The sequence below is a fragment of the Helicoverpa zea genome, chromosome 23 (genome assembly GCF_022581195.2).
Source record: "Helicoverpa zea isolate HzStark_Cry1AcR chromosome 23, ilHelZeax1.1, whole genome shotgun sequence".
Classification (NCBI taxonomy): Eukaryota; Metazoa; Arthropoda; class Insecta; order Lepidoptera; family Noctuidae; genus Helicoverpa; species Helicoverpa zea.
In genome coordinates this window covers 7,520,105-7,540,284 of record NC_061474.1, presented here as the reverse complement: position 1 = coordinate 7,540,284, position 20,180 = coordinate 7,520,105, and the positions used below count along the sequence as shown (strand labels likewise).

General features: G+C 36.4%; 1 protein-coding gene across 1 annotated transcript; it reads left to right on the top strand.

Moving 5' to 3' along the window:
• The first annotated feature begins 712 nt into the window (after nucleotides 1–712).
• LOC124641980 (serine/threonine-protein kinase pelle) lies at nucleotides 713–18,404 on the top strand. The gene is made up of 11 exons (XM_047180264.1): nucleotides 713–909; nucleotides 1,287–1,518; nucleotides 3,003–3,082; nucleotides 10,631–10,714; nucleotides 11,666–11,825; nucleotides 12,336–12,473; nucleotides 12,976–13,102; nucleotides 13,499–13,663; nucleotides 15,561–15,754; nucleotides 16,454–17,899; nucleotides 18,049–18,404. The coding sequence occupies exons 1-10, from the start codon at nucleotides 790–792 to the stop codon at nucleotides 16,630–16,632; spliced, it is 1,479 nt and encodes a 492-aa protein (XP_047036220.1). The 5' UTR covers nucleotides 713–789; the 3' UTR covers nucleotides 16,633–17,899; nucleotides 18,049–18,404.
• Nucleotides 18,405–20,180: the final 1,776 nt, after the last annotated feature.

Below are 20,180 nucleotides of genomic sequence, written 5' to 3'. Positions count from 1 at the left end.
GATAGAACACTGACTGACAGTCGATTATGATTATCACTGTTGTCATGAGTCAACCCTACGAAATGAGGTCAATGTATGACGAATGCAGGTTCCGTTTATAATTATTTTAAAATTATTTATTAGGGTTTTTCTTTTTGGTTTGGTTAAACATTTTACCTACCCATCATACCTTCTGTTAATATGTGTATCATTTGAAAAGCAAGTTTTCTATTATGTCATACTTACATCTTAATATTACATTTGCTTTTATTTACTTGTTCGGTGAATACACATATTAGGCGTATGTGTCCGGGAAGATTTTTGTAATAAATTGTATTAGGTAGATACTGATTTAATTTTTTATAGTTTCTAAGAAGTGTGGATTTGGTGATAACTTACAGACCCCTAAAATAATGTCACTGACATTTTGTATTGTACATCACGTGTCTTGTGAAAAAAATCTGAACGACGTTTATCCGATGCGTTTATCGTAAAACCGTACAGATTTAAATACTTTTGTTATTATGGTATGTTTTAATTAAATATAAAACCAATATTGTGCTCATGCTCACAATACAATAAATTCCACGCATGCGATCAGTCCAGTTTATCTTACAGTTTTTGAACGATGTTTTGAATGTCACTATTATCATGTAATGTAATGTCAAAGTCAGTTGTGTCATCGTCAAATGTCATTGTCAACTACATGCCAGTGACAGGTGACACTGACAGTGTGCAACAAGTGATTTTGTGTGGTGGTTGTGTTGATGACCTATTGCGGTCAAATTACGTAGTTTTGTGGCAACAAAAATGTACATTTACGAGCTACCTTTCGAGATTAATAAGGAACTATGCAGACTCCTCGACATAGAAGACTATTGGAAGGAGTTAGCAGGCAATTGGATGCAATATTCAGCGTTTGAAGTAAACGTAAGTAATGATCATAAATTGCAAAGATTGGGTATTTCCTCGCTGCAAAACGTCTTTAAAACGAGCTTTCTCGGAATTTCCAACTGCTTTAATGTTATGTGCGTCATGAGGTGCTAGAGACCATCCATGCGGTTAAAGTATGACAAAAAACCCAAACGTAGATTATTATCTTAATTACCTCATATGTATATCTGTTCCTATCACTCAGTATTCATTGAAACCCTCACTGCGAATCAGTTCAGTAGTTTAAACTGATAGATTAAATTGTATTTGTAAAACAAAAAAAAAATGGAAAAAATTAACTCTATGCAAATTAGACCATTTACCATACCATGTGTTATTTTTATATATTTTTATGACAATAAATACATTTTTAGGACATAGAACAAACAGCAAGACGCCAGGCTATATCACCAACTAACCAGCTATTCACAAGATGGGGTCAGCTGAACCATAGAGTAGAAGAACTTTTTATTTTACTATACAAAATGAAGCACATGCCAGCGTTAATCTGCCTGAAGCCGGTTGTTAACAGTGACTTCCATAAATTATTAAGTAAACATATAAACTCTAACAGTGCGAGGGAAAGGAAAACTGCTGTTATTCATGGTAGGTATCTTGTATTTTTTTATTTACTAAAAACCAGTTTGACAAAGGAACATCATGTATAGTTTCACTAATATTAAATAATATTCAAATAGTAATTTTATTTTGTTAAAGTTGTAAGCAGTAGAAAACATGAGTTACTTCTCCAAAAAAATTTACTGTCCTCAATAGTATATGTAAAACCTGAGCGTTAAATAAACATATACCTCCTAACTTTGACATGTGCTATGCCGAACACTGCATCACACTCGGATCAGCCAAACACAAGATAACAACGTAAATACTTAAACTGAGCACCACCTTTTTCTGAATTTGGTCAAAAGGAAACACCATGTATAGTGTTAAAAAATGAGTTCATACATTGAACTCCTGATGATTCAGGTGTATCACTAGGTGATTAAAATTTTAATAAAGGCCCATGACAAAATCAAGATTAATTTATCATATCATATCAATATTAAATTATATTACATAGCTCTATAGTTCAGTCACTTTGGAGAATATTGTTGATATTTGTGTACAGTTCAGTTTCACTGATTAGACAAGTTAATGCAAGTTCTGATGAATAGTTGAAAAAAATAATAACATCATGCTGTAGTGTGTGATATTTAAATTATTATTTTATTGCTATAAATAGAGGTTTAAAAATCTAAAAATCTTATCAGGAGGAAAAGTAGGTTGAGCTTTGCAATGTTGCATTCCTAGAAACAAAATAAATTGAGCAGAATTGCATTTCTTACTTTTTCACCTTAAGGTGTTGATATGTAAAATCTGTTACAGTAATATAATATCAATATCCAAAGGTGGTTGATAAAAAGTAATACTAACAATATTGATATGATATGTATTACATACACATATATACAGAAAATATTACATAACAACAAGCAGACTGCAGATATATCAGTATTTTATTTACTCATTATCACTGTTAGGCTCAGGAATTATGCTAATAATACTAATTTTTCTACCACATGATAAAGTATGTTCACATCACTTAAATAATTTGAAAAATGTTCCTAATAAATCTAATAAGACTAGAAAATTTGTTTTTCCAACATGAAAGTGCTAAACAATTTTATTTAAAATATTTTTATGGCCTTAAAAAATATACTTATTCGGAAATATTTTATTTTAGTAAAACATTAAATACACACTATAGAAAACTTAAAAAAAAATTAAATGTAAGAGTACTTTTCTGCATAGCCGCCATGGTAACGTGGCCCAGGAGACAGGCTGTACTGCCAAATGATTGTTTTTAATTACATGATATAATGTTTACAGTTGGTAAATAAAGAAAAAAAAAAACTATGGCAGCGTACTTCTACCTGCTATGTTCCCAAGCCATTTGGGTTAGCAAATATTTTTCCGCCATAACTATTACCTAACTTTTTATATGTAATTATTATAAAAAAAAATATATATTTGTGTAAATATTTAAAATGAAGATAAATACTAACAAATATTATTTAATTTAATAATTTCAGATAGTTCATATAAGAAGAGTTCACAAAAGAGTGATGGCAACTTTGGTTCAATTCCTCTGCCTGTCATGTTGATTGAAAAGGTATGTAATGTATTTAAATCACATTATAATTAAGTCACATTAGCAATAAGACATAAGTATTGTGAGTATCGGGTTAGCGTAGTACATTATTTCTAAAATCTACTGACATAAAACCCCGAGAGTAGCATGCCAGTGAAATAATTTGAAAAATCGGTTCAATATTTTTAGAGCCTTTAAGGACCAAGAAACAAATATATCAATTAAAAAACTGCAGTAAAAAGTAAGGATGAATCTTTATTATTATTTTTCTTAAAACAATAAAAGAAGGTCAACCCGCCAACAAGTTACCCATCTGGCATTAAAACCTGTTTGCTCAAGATGAAATGAAGGTGAGAAAGTGGTATTTTGAATCAACCTGAGTTGCCAGGTTAAAGTCTAGATACCTACTTATAATATAACTTATCTTTTGGTAAGCTATGCTACCCTCTTTAGACAGCAAATCCTACTATGTAATGTTTTATAATGCATAAGTTTGTGTGTGTGCGTATTTGTTATTTCATCACGCTCAAACGGCTGATAGAATTTTGATGAAACTTGGCAACAATATAGCTTACTACAACACTACTACAACTATATCAGAATAACATAAAGACTACTTTTTATCCATGTGAGGGAATTAGTTTCCTCGGGACGCGGGTGAAACCCAGCGGATAGCTGGTTATTTATATGTAGAAAGTAGGTACAAGTACAACTCTTTGAAGAAGGTTGCCTAAATAGGTACCTACATATGAATATGTACATAGTAAATTATGTTTATTTATTTATTATACTTTTTGCACACATTTTACAAAAAAACAATGTACAAAGGCGGACTTAACGCCTTAGGCGTTCTCTACCAGTCAACCTTTAGGTGAAGGAGAAATTCCATGGCAGGTGCACTAAATATGTATATAAGACAAATCGAAAATATATAAACGTACATAGACTTATTATACATCATCCTCCGAGCCTTTTTCCCAATCATGTTGGGGTCGGCTTCCAGTCTAAACGGATTCAGCTGAGTACCAGTGCTTTACAAGAAGCGACTGCCTATCTGACCTCCTCAACCCAGTTACCCGGGCAACCCGATACCCCTTGGTTAGACTGGTGTCAGACTTACTGGCTTCTGACTACCCGTAACGACTGCCAAGGATGTTCAATGACAGCCGGGACCTACAGTTTAACGTGCCATCCGAAACACAGCCAATGGTGTCTAAGATATACTTAGAAAGTACATACAGACTTAGAAAAGTTGCATTGGTACTTGCCTGACCTGACTGCCTGACTGACTGTAACATAGACTTATTATACATACACATATATATAAATATATAATATTAAATAAACTTTAATACATATATAAATGACACAAAATCAAATGCACAGTTTTGTCAATTCTGCAAACTCTGGTGAAGATACTCACGAAGCTTCAATTTGAAAGTCAATCGGCTATTTACCATCCTAATTTCCGAGGGCAACTTGTTCCATAAAAGAATAGATTGGACAAAAAAAGGAGGAATGAAGGAAATCTGTGCGATGTGAGGGACATTGGAGTAGACGGTTGTTGGAGGAACGCAAATTTCTGTTATGTTGAGAACACAAAAACTGGAAGTGGCATGATAAATAAGGAGGTGAAAAAGGAGTATGAAGAATGGAAAATAGAGTAGTTAATGCTCTCATCTCACGCCTTTGCCTAATTGGCAGCCATCTAAGCTGTTCTCGATAAGCAGACACATGATCGTACTTGCGAAGATTAAAAACGAATCGAATGCAACTGTTGAGAAGCCGGTCAAGTTTATTGAGCAGATCTGCATTCAGGTCATAGAAGCAAACATCACCATAGTCAATTATGGGAAAGATCAAGGTTCGCACAAGCATCGCTTTCACGTTGAACGGGAGAAGGTTTCTTAACCGATAAAAGTAGCGCAGCAAACCTGTTACCTTCTGGCTAACACTCCCAATATGAGATTGCCAGCTTAACGTAGTGTCGATATGTAAGCCCAGGTTTTTCACGCTTGAGTTATAAGGGATTTTCATACCATCAAATTGTACCAGAGGTAAGCTGCTTAAATCCACTCTTTGCATAATGCGACTACTATCAACTAAAATAGCTTGGCACTTGCCAGGATTTACCGCCACTCCAAACCTATCAGCCCAGCTCTTCAACCCAGCTAGATCGTTATTTAATTCCATGATTGTAGCAGATAAACCCTCGAGGCTGGAGTGACGATATAATTGCAAGTCATCAGCATAAAGATGATACGCAGACTGAAGTTCAAGAGTTAGGAGATTTATAAAAATTGAAAATAAAAGTGGAGAAAGAATACCGCCTTGTGGCACACCAGCATCCAGTTTGCACCAATTTGATGTCACTTCATCAACTCGTACTGACTGCTGGCGGTCCTGAAGATAAGACATGAACCAATCCAGCGCTTGAGAAGACACCTTGTAGAAGGATAGGATGTGTATCAGGAGATCGTGACTGACTGTATTGAACGCATTCGAGAAGTCAATTAACACCAGCACTGTGAGCTTGGCTTCCTCCATGCTTGTTCGAATATCGCGAGTCACTTTAAGGAGAGCAGAGCAGGTGCTATGCCCAGGCCTAAAGCCGGATTGGAAAGGGCTGATAACTTTATTGACAGATATAAAACGAGAGAACTGCTTATGGGCACAAGCCTCAAGCACCTTAGAAAGAAAAGGTAAAATGGAAATTGGACGGAAATTACTGGGAAGGGTAGGAACAGGGATCTTGGGTAAAGGACGCACTTTATTTATAAACTCACTAGCTTCTGCCAGCGGTTTTACCCGCATCCCGTGGGAACTACTTCCCGTACCGGGATAAAAAGTAGCCTATAGCCTTCCTCAATAAATGGGCTATCTAACACTGAAAGAAATTTTCAAATCGGACCAGTAGTTCCTGAGATTAGCGCGTTCAAACAAACAAACAAACTGTTCAGCTTTATAATATATTAGTATAGATTTTACGCAAACTATACTTACGTCTTCAGCGATAACCAGTGTGTCATTGATTTCTACAGAATCATACAGGAAAGAATTGTAGGCTGGTATTCCCTTAGCAGAACATATACCTACATAATATGTAAGATATAGGTAAATGGCGTATATACTTATGAATGTATTGACGTATTTCTAAGGAAGTTAGTGACAAAAATATTTCTCAGAAATACGCTAAACTGTTCTAGAATTTCGAAATTCCATCGATGTGTCAACAAACAATAAAATCTTTAATTCTATGTATTAGTATAAAAAGTATACACTAAAAGAAATCTTATAGCTAGCATCCGTAACACATTGACATCATTGTTTATACTACAGTAAACTAATTGGCTATAAGCCAGTAAAACGCATTGATAGTTTTCCTTAGGCCATTCCGAAAACATAACAGGAAAATTAGCGATAAATCCCAAGTAATCAAAACCGGTTTAATGTTTGACTGCCTCGTTGGTCTAGTGGTCGCAACCGCGACTGCTGTGCTCGAGGTCTCGGGTTCGATTCCCGGGTCGGGCCGAAATCGCTTTGTGGGTTTTCTTAAACTTTCACAAAGCAGCCCGTAGTCTGGAAGTTGGTGGTTGATTCACCCGTGCATCGGAGAGCACGTAAATGTCGGTCCTGCGCCTGATCTCTTTCCGGTCGTGTCGGATTGCCGTCCCATCGGGCTATGAGAGTGAAGGAATAGGGAGTGCACCTGTGTCTGCGCAAATGCTCTTGCACTATAATATGTCCTGCGCAGCTGGCTGATCTCCTTAAATGAGAACAGCCGCCGTGGCTGAAATCGGCCGTGGACGCCATTAATGTTTGAGATCACATTTGCAAAAAAGTGCACCTACTAAGGATGACACTTGACTAAAGCGTAGCGGAGAAGTTTTTATGCAACCGATGTACTTTCTTCCCTCAACGATACCACTGAATGGTCGAAATTAAAATGTATACCAATATAAATATTAATGAGAAACATATTTTTTATTTGTACACTAAAGGCTCCGAAACTACTGAACTTATTTGAAAAAATCAAATGAAAATCAGCACTTTTTGAACATCACAAAAGACAGCCCCTTGAACTTGAAAAACTTGAAACTTGAAAAACATAAATCATGAAAAGCTACATTATCTGCGAGTAACATATATTTTATCAGGACACGGGACGAACAGCCCCCTAAACTTATCTGTAGCCGCGATAAAAAGCTAGTTACTTGTGAAATAATAAAAAAAGATGTATGCAGCACATCTCTGCAAATTAATAGCTCTTTCTTTTTTGAGAACAAACTAAATTATGCAATTCTAATCGAGTGAGCTGCATGTTTAATCACCCAACAAACCCTAGGTTCGAAGTCGGATATGTGTATTTATAGGAAAACATTATTGTCTATTAGAAAATAGGAAATATTAATAGCTGTTTATTTGTATGTATTGGGAATGCCTATGGCGTCATTCCACAGCCGTTGACCTGACCTATTCGCGGAATAAAGCTTTACTATCTGTTATTGGCGGTTATAAAACATAATTATAGGTTATATACTCGTATATATGTATATAGAGCAAGGGCGGATCCAGTTTCGGCACCAGGGGGGGGTCACAAAGTCGTGGTCAAGTCACAAAAAATATTATATTGTAGCGTATAGATCTGTTAATATTAAAAGTAGTAGTATAAATACAATAAGCGCGATCGTAGCGAGCTCGAAATTTTTACGAATGTGAAGAAAAGTGTTTTCATGTAGAAAATGGCCCGAGCAGAGTGAGCGCAATTTCTCGTATTTATACTACACACACGTGCCAAACAAAAAAGCGCGAGCGAAGCGAGCGCGAAAATTTTTGTTCAGGTCGAGGACTAAGGTTAAAAAAGTGTTTTTATGTAGAAAATGGTCCGAGCTGAGCGAACGCGATTTCTTGGACAGAATCACAGACGTGAAATTGAAAAAGCGCGAGCGAAGCGAGCGCGAAAATTTTTTTTCAGTTCGAGGACTAAAAGTAGATGAAAACGCTTTCTTGCTGTATAACAAATAGACAGCACAAATACAAGAAAGTGCGATCATAGCAAGCGCGAGAATTTTTTCAGGTTGAAGACTAAACGTTTGAAAAGTATTGTGTACGTAGAAAAGGGCGCGTACGTTTTTTTTATTGCAGCAACAGTAAAACATTTTCTGTGAAAACTTCAATTGTCTTACTATTGGTAAGGGTTCATGAGATCAGGGCCGTCTCTAGCTCATGTAGCGCCTCGGTGCAATCATCACCCAAGCGCCACTTATGTATCTATTGAAAGATTTTGAGTAGTACATACAATATGTACTACTCAAAATCAAAAGGAATATAAATAAGAACGTTCGAACGAAAGTCACTTTTTTGGTAGGTAAAGGACTTATAAAAATGTTTCCGAATCATTGTAGGCTCAAACTGTTGGCCAGATTTAAGTTATGAAAGTCGAGACAGGACTACGTTATTGTAAAAATGAGCGCGAGCGAAGCGAGCGCGCAAATTTTTTTAATTTTGGGACACAAAAAGTTCATACATAAGTTTTAAAAAGCGCTGTAAAGTAACAAGCAGTCGGAAGCGCAAACTGTTTTGTTTTTGAGGACTCCATTAATATATTTTTTTGTTATATTTGACTTATGAAGTAATGAAAGCAAGGTATATATGATATTGCGCGAGCGAAGCGAGCGCGAAATTTTTTGAACCTACGACACAAAAGCACCTGATTAAATACATTGTAAAGCAACAAGTAGCCGCGAGCGCAGCGAGCGCGAACTTTTTTGAATTATTTGTTTGAAGACTCACAAATCAGACTGGGAATTACGTACAAATAAAAAGGAACCGTGATTAGAGAGAGTGCCATTTGTGTTCGTTGATTCGGTGCGTCATTAAAAATAATAAATAATCAGAAATACAGTACAGACATAGTCATTTACTCGCGAGCGTAGCGAGCTAGAATTTTTTCACTTAGTTGGAGGATGTTAAAAGTTAAAAATAATCAAAATGATCGATCCAACAAAGCGAAGGCGACTTTTTTGTCAGTATCATGATACAATGTGGAACTTCCTTATCGAACGGGTGTAATTTCTTCGAAATTTCCTGGTGGTGGGGCGTCCCGCGGCGCCCCTGAGACCGAGGCGCCCGGGTTATTCGCACACCCTGCACCATAGGTTAAGACGGCCCTGCATGAGATACAGCATGTAATGTAGACAACCCGGACAGCGGATTCTTAGTAACAGGATCCCGTTTCCTCCTTTTGGGTACGGATAAAGAGTAAATAAAGAATAGAGAGTGAGCGTTGCGAGCACGAATTCTTCAGCAAAACTACTCTACCTGTAACTATGTAGGTATCTACCTATTCACTCGGAATAAAAATTATCTTATACTTATAACAAAAACTGAAAACATCGTGTTTAACCATTTCAATTATTGGTCCTCTTAGGTCCTGAACCTGGCCCAGGGGGGGGTCATGACCTTGTGACCTACCCCCTGGATCCGCCGTTGATATAGAGGTAAAGGAACTTGTTCAAGCTAGGTTTCTCTTCAAAGTTCCACCAAAATTGTTTGCGAACAAAAAATGTGTACCTAGGTATTATGTTATCCGGGTACGGGCTACAGTCCCCGCTAGACGCGACTGAAACCGCGGGAAAACGGCGAGTTTCAAATATTTTTGGCTAGCTAAATTTTTTTTGCCTTGTTGGGATATTTTTGAGTTACTGTTACAACCTTTCTTATCGTCCCACTGTTGGGCACAGGCCCCCGCTCACACGGAGAAGGATTGGGCATTAATTATTTTTGAGTACCTAAAAGTAAAAACCAAAATATCAAATTCCTTTTGCTGACCACAAACCACGAATCTGAAATATAAATTAACTACTTAAATAAAATGATAAGATTCCCTTATTAGAATATACAACCACGAAATCCGACCCAAAATCATTGGGATAAAATATTGCATCAGCCGTTTTTACCTGAGTTTTGAACTTAATAACCTGATTTCTGGTTTATGGATGTTTAAAAAAAAATAGTCAGGAGTTTGTCATTTTCTTTTTGTTTTGATACGAATATTAGTGTATATGATATATTTACGATGATAATAATAACCACAGCTGCATGCTTGTTTGTATCATGAAGAGATAAAGTATGTTCAATGACATCCTTATAATGAGTGCATACATTACAAATGCAATATGCAATAGTCATTCTCGTTATTTTTTAAGCGAATAATGCAAGTAGATAATGGTAGGTTATGAATGTAGCTGTCTATAATGTCCTTAGCACAGCTTAAATTTAGATTAGACTCAAGGGTTCATTTCTCCAATTCATCGTCAATCTCTCTTTTTCTCAAATATTGAGATCGGCCACCAGTCCAGTTACCCGGTCTAATTAGGTACTCCTTGGTAAGACTGGTTGTCAGACTTTCTTGTTTTTGACTGATAAAAATGTTCAAGTAACTGCTTGTACCAAATTAATATACCTACCACTCGAAACTCGGAGGAACTCGTCACGATGAGTTAAATGTGTCAATTGATCTAGTGCGTATGTAGTATATCTAATATTTCGTTTTGTTTCTAATTCCAGGGTGTCCATCTACCAACAACGAGCAGGATACAAAATGGGAACTCACCGTCGCCAAACTACGAAACAAGCACGGACATAAGCAAGGTAAATCATCAAATGACCCCTCCCTCTGTAGGTTAGCAGCGTGAGGGAGTGTCATACTCTTACTGACTAAAACGCATCATGTTCCTTTGTAAGCCCTTTATGTACCAAGGCAGAGGTAACTTGTGGTCACACTACTCATTCACTGATCCTATCCTATGATATCATTGTTGTTCAATGAATTTCAATTCAATTATTTAAATGCATATTTGTAGTGAATCATTCGGTTCAATGGCTTTGTGTTTGTGCGCATGTAGGTAAAGTATGTGATTTTGTACTTGTATTGTTGTGGTGTGACGAGTAATTTAAATTCTTTGTATTTTGTACTTGATATTCATTTCAACGATGGTGCTTGTAGTCGATTCACAAAAAGTTAAACTTCCTGTTTGCTTAGGCCCAACTTAATCGACAACATAAACGTCAGTTATTATCTTAAAACTTTTCGGTTTGAAAATTGGATATAAAAAATATAGTAAACGGGCCTACCGGGTGAAGGGTGGGCGTTTTGGGGGCTGTCTTATGTAAATTCCTGACGTTCGAAAAGTGCTGTCTTGCAGCCAAGTTTGAATAAATCATTTTTAATTTTGATTTACCAAAAGCCTATTATCTCATTTCTAAAATTATATTTAGTTAGGTAACTTCATAAGATGAAAAACATACATTTAATTAAAAATAATAAATATATTGTTAAACACATTTAATTTGAAAGAATAAATATTTATAATAATTTTACAATATGAACACAATGCCAAACACAGAATCTATCATTATCTACCGACGCTTTTCCCAACTATGTTGGGCTCGGCTTCCCAAACACCAAATCTATAAACACAATAATTCACTAAAAGCAACCACACATAATTTTACAAACATTGACTATATATACCAACCGAAGCTCAAAATCAACCTTAAACCCATCAAAATAAAGTTCAAAATCTATTCTCCCTAATTCAGACATCATCAACGCAAGGCGAGAAAGGCAATGAAGATGATGAGATCATGCGCAACGTGTCTGCTGTACCAAGGATCAGTTATGAAGAGTTGAAGGAGGCCACCGGCAACTGGTCTGATAGTAACCTGTTGGGGAGGGGCGGGTTTGGACAGGTTTTTAAAGGTATGTTTCATTTTCGTGGTTTATTTGGTAAAAGATACTGATTAAATAATGCGATGAGATACACAGGTTATTCAGAATATTAGGTTATCATTTGCCTAACGTTTTTCCAACTATATACCTCTATCGGCTCCCAACCTAACTAGATGCAGCTGTACCAGTGTCTTATATGAATCGACTGCCTATCTGACCTCGAGTTACCGGTGCCAACCAATTAAATTAATTTATAAAGCTAGCTCACAAGCTTTTTGGCTTGCTGACTACACTAACCACCCGTAACGACTGGTCAAGATGGTCAAAAGATTATGTAATTTGTGTATTGCAAGATTGACTTCTCTTACATGCGTACCTTATTGAAGGCGTAAGTATTAGTTACAGAACTTATACTACACATTACACGTACAGTACATTCGCAAGCACGACCTTTTAACTCATTGCTATACATGTTAGCTAAGTTGGCCATACAAAATATATTATCTTTGTTTGTATACAATACATAAATTGTGTTTTCAGGTGAATGGAAGCATCTTACAGTAGCAGTAAAACGTCTTCGCGACAATAACGACCGAAACAAAGAACTGATTCGCGAGATGTGCCTCAACCAGTACCGGCACGACAACATACTGCCGCTCTACGGGTACTCGCTCGGAGGTAAGCTTGTCTCATACTGAGTTATGTACTAGTGGCGAGATGTGCCTCAACCAGTACTGGCACGACAACATACTGCCGCTCTACGGGTACTCGCTCGGAGGTATGTACTAGTGGCGAGATGTGCCTCAACCAGTACCGGCACGACAACATACTGTATTTTGTTCATGGAGAGTCATTTTGTGACTAGCGGAGATGCTATAATAGAAAATCTCCTAAGAAGCGCGCAAAAAGGCGGGGGTTCAGCGGACTAGGAATGTAACTATGTTCGCCTTTATACGCCTTCTTGGGAACTACGTCTTTCATTTTAAAACCAAATCACCAAGAAATCAAGTGCAAACTTTGATAGATGTCTCAAAGGACTCGAACGTTAGTGTACTAGTAACTGATACCTTAAGTTATTTGACCTACAAGAAGGCGCCTGACCTACCTGCCTAATGGCATCTCCGCTCATGATTCCTTTCTTCGTGATTTTTGAACTAATTTTTTATTTTATTTGTTTTAGGTCCAGAAGCATGCTTAGTATACCAATTAATGGCTGGCGGTTCGTTAGAACAAAGACTAAGGGGCAAAACTCATCACCCGCCGTTATCGTGGTCTCAAAGATATAACATAGTTCATGGTGTTGCTAGGTAAGAAATTTGACATTTGAATTTTGTTTTATTTATATGGCAACAAAATTCTAATCACTTCCTATAACGAATATAAATATTTTTAAAATTAGAATAAGTATTTCATGTGTTTTTGAAAGTCAATTCCTGTTTTAAATGGCATATTTTTGTATTGATTTGTCATCTTCAAATTATCCATTTGAATATCATTGCAATCAATTTATCGTAGTCTGAAGCTACATATATACTCTTTTGAATCCCAGAAATTGTTCTGACATTTCTGTCCTTGAAATTTTGAGTGCAATCCAATGTAATTTCACGTGAAAAGTACTTATTTCATTAACCTAAAAAAAACAAATATTACTTTTAAAAATACCAAACTAAATTATATATTTAATTTTATCTGACCATTTTCAGAGGACTAACATTCCTACACACGATGGCCGGAACTCCACTAATACATGGGGATATAAAACCAGCGAACATACTCCTGGATACATGCCTCATGCCCAGGATTGGAGACTTTGGGCTGGCCAGGAAGGGACCTTATGGGGATGAGCGGTCTGATGTTAAGGTTTCCAAGTAAGTATAGATGAAAGTAGCGTACAATTATTTAATTAAATAACTTTTATATTACGACGATCCACCTAAAACGAGTGGAAGCAGATGATGATTTTAACATTTTATTTGACACTGTTTACTTACAATACAATTGTTTGCAGAATTAACTAGTATTTGCGTTTTATAATTTTCTTATGGATAGTATATCGGGTGTGTCGTTCATAATCACATTAAATGAAATGCGTTAGTATACTGGTTAATATATGTCGATTAACACAAAGATAAAAGAAAAATACGTAAAAATAAAAAAAATGTTTTTTTCAAACAAAGTTATAGTTCGGCCATTCAGAGAATGCGTTCCTGACACGTCGCGATTGAACTGACGACGTAACTTTGCAATGGCGTTGCAGTTACGATAAAAATATTTTTGCTGGTTGTTTACCGTTTTAACAATTGAGGAGCATTAAAACAACATTATTATATCAATAATCAATGAATGTTATAATTTTGTGCCAAACTGAGTGTCAAATAACTTGGTAAACAATATTTTTCTAAATCTATACTGCGCTATTACAAGGTTATGTCAGCGGTTTATATTTTGTAGTGCTGTGCTAAAAATAACAGGCAAGTATCGTAATCTGTTCTTATACAGTTATAATATAAAATAATACGTTTTGATTTTCTTTTTAAGAATTGGAAAATAATGGACTATAAGACTTAATTATAACGTTTATGAAATATAAAAATAAAACTATGACCAAACCGCATTTTTATACTTAGATTAAAAATGGTAACCCCAAATGGCGTTATGGGCCGCCATTTTGTGACGCTAAAACAGTCGTCCGTTGTCGTTTCGTGCGCATAGACCACGTTTTTCAAGTGTTTTCGATCTGTTTTTATTTGATTACCCGGCTTTTGTTAGACCGAGATATCAGGATTGATTCTGTTATTGATAATAATATAATTATACATGTAGGCGAAGATGATGATGAAGACACCACCTCCTCAAGCAAATCGGAGTCTGATTAATATTCTGTTCGCACATTCAATTCAATGTACTTGTAACAAAGAATAAATAAAACAATTTTATTATATGAATATTACCTTTTTTTGGTTTCCACTTAAATAACTAAAATATAAAACAAATGATTCCGCCAATTTAAAACGAAAATAATCTTAAAATAATGCGGCGGTTCATTTTGAAGGAACGGTAACGAACTCAGTGTTATGTTGTGCCCATCACTAGTCGTGACTAACTGATAGGTGTCAGGAACGCATTCTCTGAACGGCCGAAGTATAATGGAATAAAAATGTGCAAAAATTAGAACACCATATAAAAGTCAGTCATTACAAACAACTGAAATTCTTCCTTGAAAACTGACAGCTGTCAACTGATCAAAACATACGATACTCCTAACTTTATCTCTGCTTTACACCATGATGTTGTAAATTATAAAAACGAAAAATGACTCCTGTGGTTAAACCACTGAATGGATTAGGTTATTTTTTTTACAATTCGCCATAGAATATCATAAAGTATATGCGATATGATTTAATGTGATTGTGAACGACATACCCGATATATAAAAAAAAACTTATAGTGTAAATAAAAAAAGTCACGTAAACACTTCAATTACAAAAAAAGTATCTATGGAGTTTCTTGTCTATTTTTCTCCATAAGACTTCTTAGAAAGGTGCAACTAGCTTGACATTTCAAAACAGCTCCAACAGGCCAGTTTGAAAAAAAAAAAGTTCCTATACTAATCGGCTCCATCCAAAGGTTATCTACAAAATAATAATTATGGTATTCACAAATATATATTTGTTGGTTACTTCCTACCAACATTGTCCTATCGGTGTACCATTAACAACATTCTATCTACGTATCTGTCATTCTAAAACGCACCTTACCCAACAGAGTATACGGCACTAAGCCCTACCTCCCCGACGAGTACCTCCGCGCCCGCTCGCTCTCCCCCGCCGTCGACGTGTTCAGCTACGGCGTCGTCATGCTGGAGGTGGCCACTGCCCTGCCCGCCATCGACAAGGCAAGACCCGAGCATCTGCTCAGCATGTACATGCATCAGCTGTACAACCAGGGCTTGGATATGGGTGAGTTTGTAGGCCATTTTAGACCTTATTCCTTACAGCAAAAGGTTCATTTTTGTTTGGGAAAGCGCGGTAAACTGTAGGTCCTGGCTGTCATTTGAATATCTTTGGCAGTCGTTAATAGTCGTCAACCAGTCTTACCAAGGGGTATTGGGTTGCCCAAGTAACTGGGTTGAGGAGGTCAGGTAGTAAACTATAGGTAGGATATCATTAGAACAGCTACGGCGTCGTCATGCTGGAGGTGGCCACTGCCCTGCCCGCCATCGACAAGGCAAGACCCGAGCATCTGCTCAGCATGTACATGCATCAGCTGTACAACCAGGGCTTGGATATGGGTGAGTCTTTGAAAAGCACGATAAAATATAGGGTCACGGGTGTCATTTGAACGTCTTTGGCAGTCGCTTCTAGTCTGACAACCAATCTTACCAAGGATTATTGAGTTGCCCAGGTAATTAAGATAGGCTCCATTTTTTCTCTGTGTGGTCCGAAACCCTAAAATATCAAGAAATAGTTATTATACTTATTGTAAGTCTCTTTCAAGCTTTAACACAAACTGTTGATTCAAACAACTTAAATTCTGTTAGGTACAGTCGACCGCAATAACTCAGGACCACTCTTTTATTCCTAAAAAAAAAAAAAACAAAAAAAAATTTTAAATCTTCTATTTGATATATAATAAATAAATATGTATATAAATTCCAGCGACCCTAGAAGACCCAGTACTCCGCGGTTCCGTCCACGCGAGCCCCGCAATGTGCCGCGCCTTCGTCGCCATCGGCTTACACTGCACCAAGTTCCTGCGACAACAGAGACCTACCATGTTGGATGTGTACAAGAAACTTAAAGAAATGGAAGTGCCTAATAATAATAATTTTACCTGAGGTTTGATTGTTGGGGTGGAGTGTTAACATTATTTAAAAAAATATGCTGAACAATATGAAATAATCAATAATGTACCAAAACTGTAAGGTGATCGCGATACATCATTTTTATTGGGTTAACATTACAGATCATTGTTATGAAGATTTAACTGTCAAATCGTCTAAAAAATAGGTCCATTCTTAAATGGGAACTAAAATGTCGGAAAGTGTTTTGTAAAAAAATCTTGTTTGTCCTCCATTCGTCATTTACTCTGTGGCATTTTCCATGTAGATTATATATTTCTGTCATATGTACAGAGGCCAGCACATCAATCAAGCTACTGCAATTTGAAAGATATTTTTAATAGAATTTCAACTTAAGCTCTGTAGTACCTATAAGGTTCAATATTAATTGGGATTTCACAGATTTGTAGCTTGATGTTCTAGCGTCTGTACTTTAAATTATGTCTTCCAGTCAAATCCATGTAGGTGTAAATGGAAATGTAAGTATTGTCATTTTAAGTGCCTGGTTTGTAGTGTACAGTATTATGGTAAATGAGAATTTTTAAAGGGATGCGCCAAATAACTTTGCATTTCTGAAACTAGCCGTATAATCAATCTTGGCTTGTCCGAAGTTGGCAACTATTGACCTCACGATACTCAAATAAATATGAACAAAACTTTAATCTGTGAGTGTAATTCAGATATCCAAAGTTATTTGCCGCTGACTGTACTTATGTTAAAATTCGTGCCAATATAGCTATATTTAAATTAATTATAGTATGTCTTTAATTTTGTTAATTTAATTTGAACTTGACGAACTTCCATGCATAAAAAAAAATTTCTATGTGAATAGAGCTTGTCTTCTTTGCTCAACTTTTTTCTATTTATTGTAAACTTAAATTTCGTTTTGACCGTCCTTTCTGCTTGATTTTTGATTCGATAAAATCATGTTCTTAGCAATATGGAATTTTAAAATTACTTACTTACATTTATCTTCTCTCCCTTTCTTACGTTATATTTTATATCAAGCAAGTAAGCATTCAAGTTTATAGTGAAGTTTGTAAAATAATAATAGTTATGTAGGATTTTAGGATTTTTTATGATGTTATGGGAAATACCAATTGATGGTATTACGCTATGATTTGTAAAGGTTCTGTTATGGTGTCAAATACTCCATTAAGTTAGATTTTGTACGGTATGAAGAAAAATATTAAGAAAGTTATGTAGGTACAGCACAAATAAATGCATAAATATATTTTTATACGTTTTTGTATAACTTAAACATTAACCGTCTTACCACAAAAACTTTTAAACGTCAGTTTATGCCTTGTCTAAAAAAATGACAAATTATGACGTTGACATATGGTTCATTTTGGAGCCACATTTTTTTTAGACAAGTGTAAAACAGTGGTTAAAGTTTTTGTAGTAAGGCCATAAGAATTACCTATGTATTGAATGTGTATTTTTTCATTTTTAAGTTAATTATTTTTTGTTTAATTGATGTTGTTTTTGCGAATTCATGAATTGTTAATAATTCAAATGACATGACTGAAACATTAATGTAAAAAAAAAAAATATTAATAATATTTTTTTTTAAGATTTTTGTGTTTTTTTTTTGTAGTTAATAGGTCATTCTCTCGTTGTCAACGTTACATATCTACTTGTACATTTTATTTATTAACGATAATAATGCCTTAATTAAGTGTAAGATCTCATAATATTTATGAAATTAATCTGCATTTTAATTATTGGTTGAATGTGTTAATCAATAAACGAGTGTTATTTTCTAATAAAGTCGTTTCATTTTTTTTTTATTATAAATACCTATACATAGGTTACCTGGTTTCTGACAGCAGTTTTATACGCATATCATGGGAAATACTCCGTGCACCTGGATAAGAAGGAAAAAGAAAAAATCGAATAATTATGAAGGCTTCAAATATTTATTTATCTAGGCTGAGACAAAACCACGTCCCATATTTTTTTTTCAGGGTGCGTCCACATCTGGCGAATGCGCCGCGAATGCGCAGCACGCGAGCCGATCGCGAGCTGTCCGCGAGCTGCGTTCGTGCATTTTTGTTCGTGCACCGCTTCCGCGCCGCCCGCGCGCAGCTCGCGCGCGACCTAAGCGCCGCACGCGAGCGGCGCGCAGGCGGCGCGCGACGTCTGACATCTTCGATAGTACTGAGCCAATATACGGAACTGTAAGGGCGAGAACTGATTGCGCGCAGATCGCGCGCCGCTCGCGCGCTCTATACGAGCCTTGCGTGAGTTGCGCTAAAGAGGCGCACCGAACTATTGCAGTGACTGCACGCGCGCAGCTTGCGGACAGCTCGCGATCGGCTCGCGTGCTGCGCATTCGCGGCGCATTCGCCAGATGTGGACGCACCCTTAAAGACGTCAAAAAACATCAAATGACTCCACCCGCTGTGGGTTGTCAGCGGTAAAGGAGTGACAGACTAATACTGACTAAAAACCGTCGTCTTCCGTCGTAACTCTTTCGAACAATCCCGCAGCTTCGGCAGGGAAATCACGCCCCTGGACGCTGTCGTTGAATTAGATTCTCGACAGTGAATGAATATCTAAAGAGTAGGTACTTAATCGTGTACTAAGCCTGTACTTCAAGTACTCACATAGGTACAAAGTAATCCATATCCAGTTGCGGTCGCTCAGTGAAACCGCGTAACGCAAGAAGTAGCTAATGTAGCCATGTGCTAATTTGTTATAAGTGCTACTTACCTATTGACTAGGTATATACACATAGAGTGAAGACATAAACTCTAAAATGTCCTAATGGCCGGTCTAAGTTGAATAGTTCCCACCAAACTTTGGCGGCGATCTACTAATTTCTCAGCACAAGTATGTGTGCACATTTCCTACGCCTGTTATGCCTTAAAAATGGGCTTGCGCGATATTCCAAGCCGCCACAATGTTTGGCGTGAACTAAGTATTAGATACTTAAATACAAGTTAATTATTTCACAAAAAAACTAGATGAGGTTCGGTATTACATACTTATACCTACCAGGAAATTAAAAAAAACTTCGGTATCAAATAATGTGGTCTCAATACATTGGGATTCCAGGCGTTCCTAATTTGGGCAACACATATTTCATCACTGCTCTAATTTGGTAAAATACTTATAGGCACACATCGACAATAGCAAAATTACAAACTATTGTTAGAAGTTACATTTTGTAATTAAAACATACAAAAGCGAACCTTGGAAGGGGAAAGAGGACATTTCGGAGGCAAACATACTGAAATATTTGTTCAATTGTACCTACTAAAATGTAAACAGTTCGGCTTGTACACCACAGAAAAAGTTACGAAGATCAACATCAGGCTTACCTACTGAGGAATAACTTCATGACATAAGACAGCTTGACAAAATCGGTTCGTGGATAGGTAGCTGACTGTCTTGTTCCTCCTCATTTCGGAATCTATACAAGTCTATACTAGTATTATAAATCAGAAGAGTTTGTTTGTTTGTTTGCTTGAACGCGCTAATCTCAGGAACTACTGGGGCCCGATTCTCCTAATTATACTTAAGCGCCATACGATTCA

Bases quoted from the DNA above. Each gene is read 5' to 3' on its own strand.
- LOC124641980 (XM_047180264.1), top strand. From the start codon at position 790: ATGTACATTTACGAGCTACCTTTCGAGATTAATAAGGAACTATGCAGA. The intron at 3,083-10,630 runs GTATGTAATGTA...TTCTAATTCCAG, and splicing joins CTGTCATGTTGATTGAAAAG to GGTGTCCATCTACCAACAAC. The intron at 10,715-11,665 runs GTAAATCATCAA...TCCCTAATTCAG, and splicing joins CAAGCACGGACATAAGCAAG to ACATCATCAACGCAAGGCGA.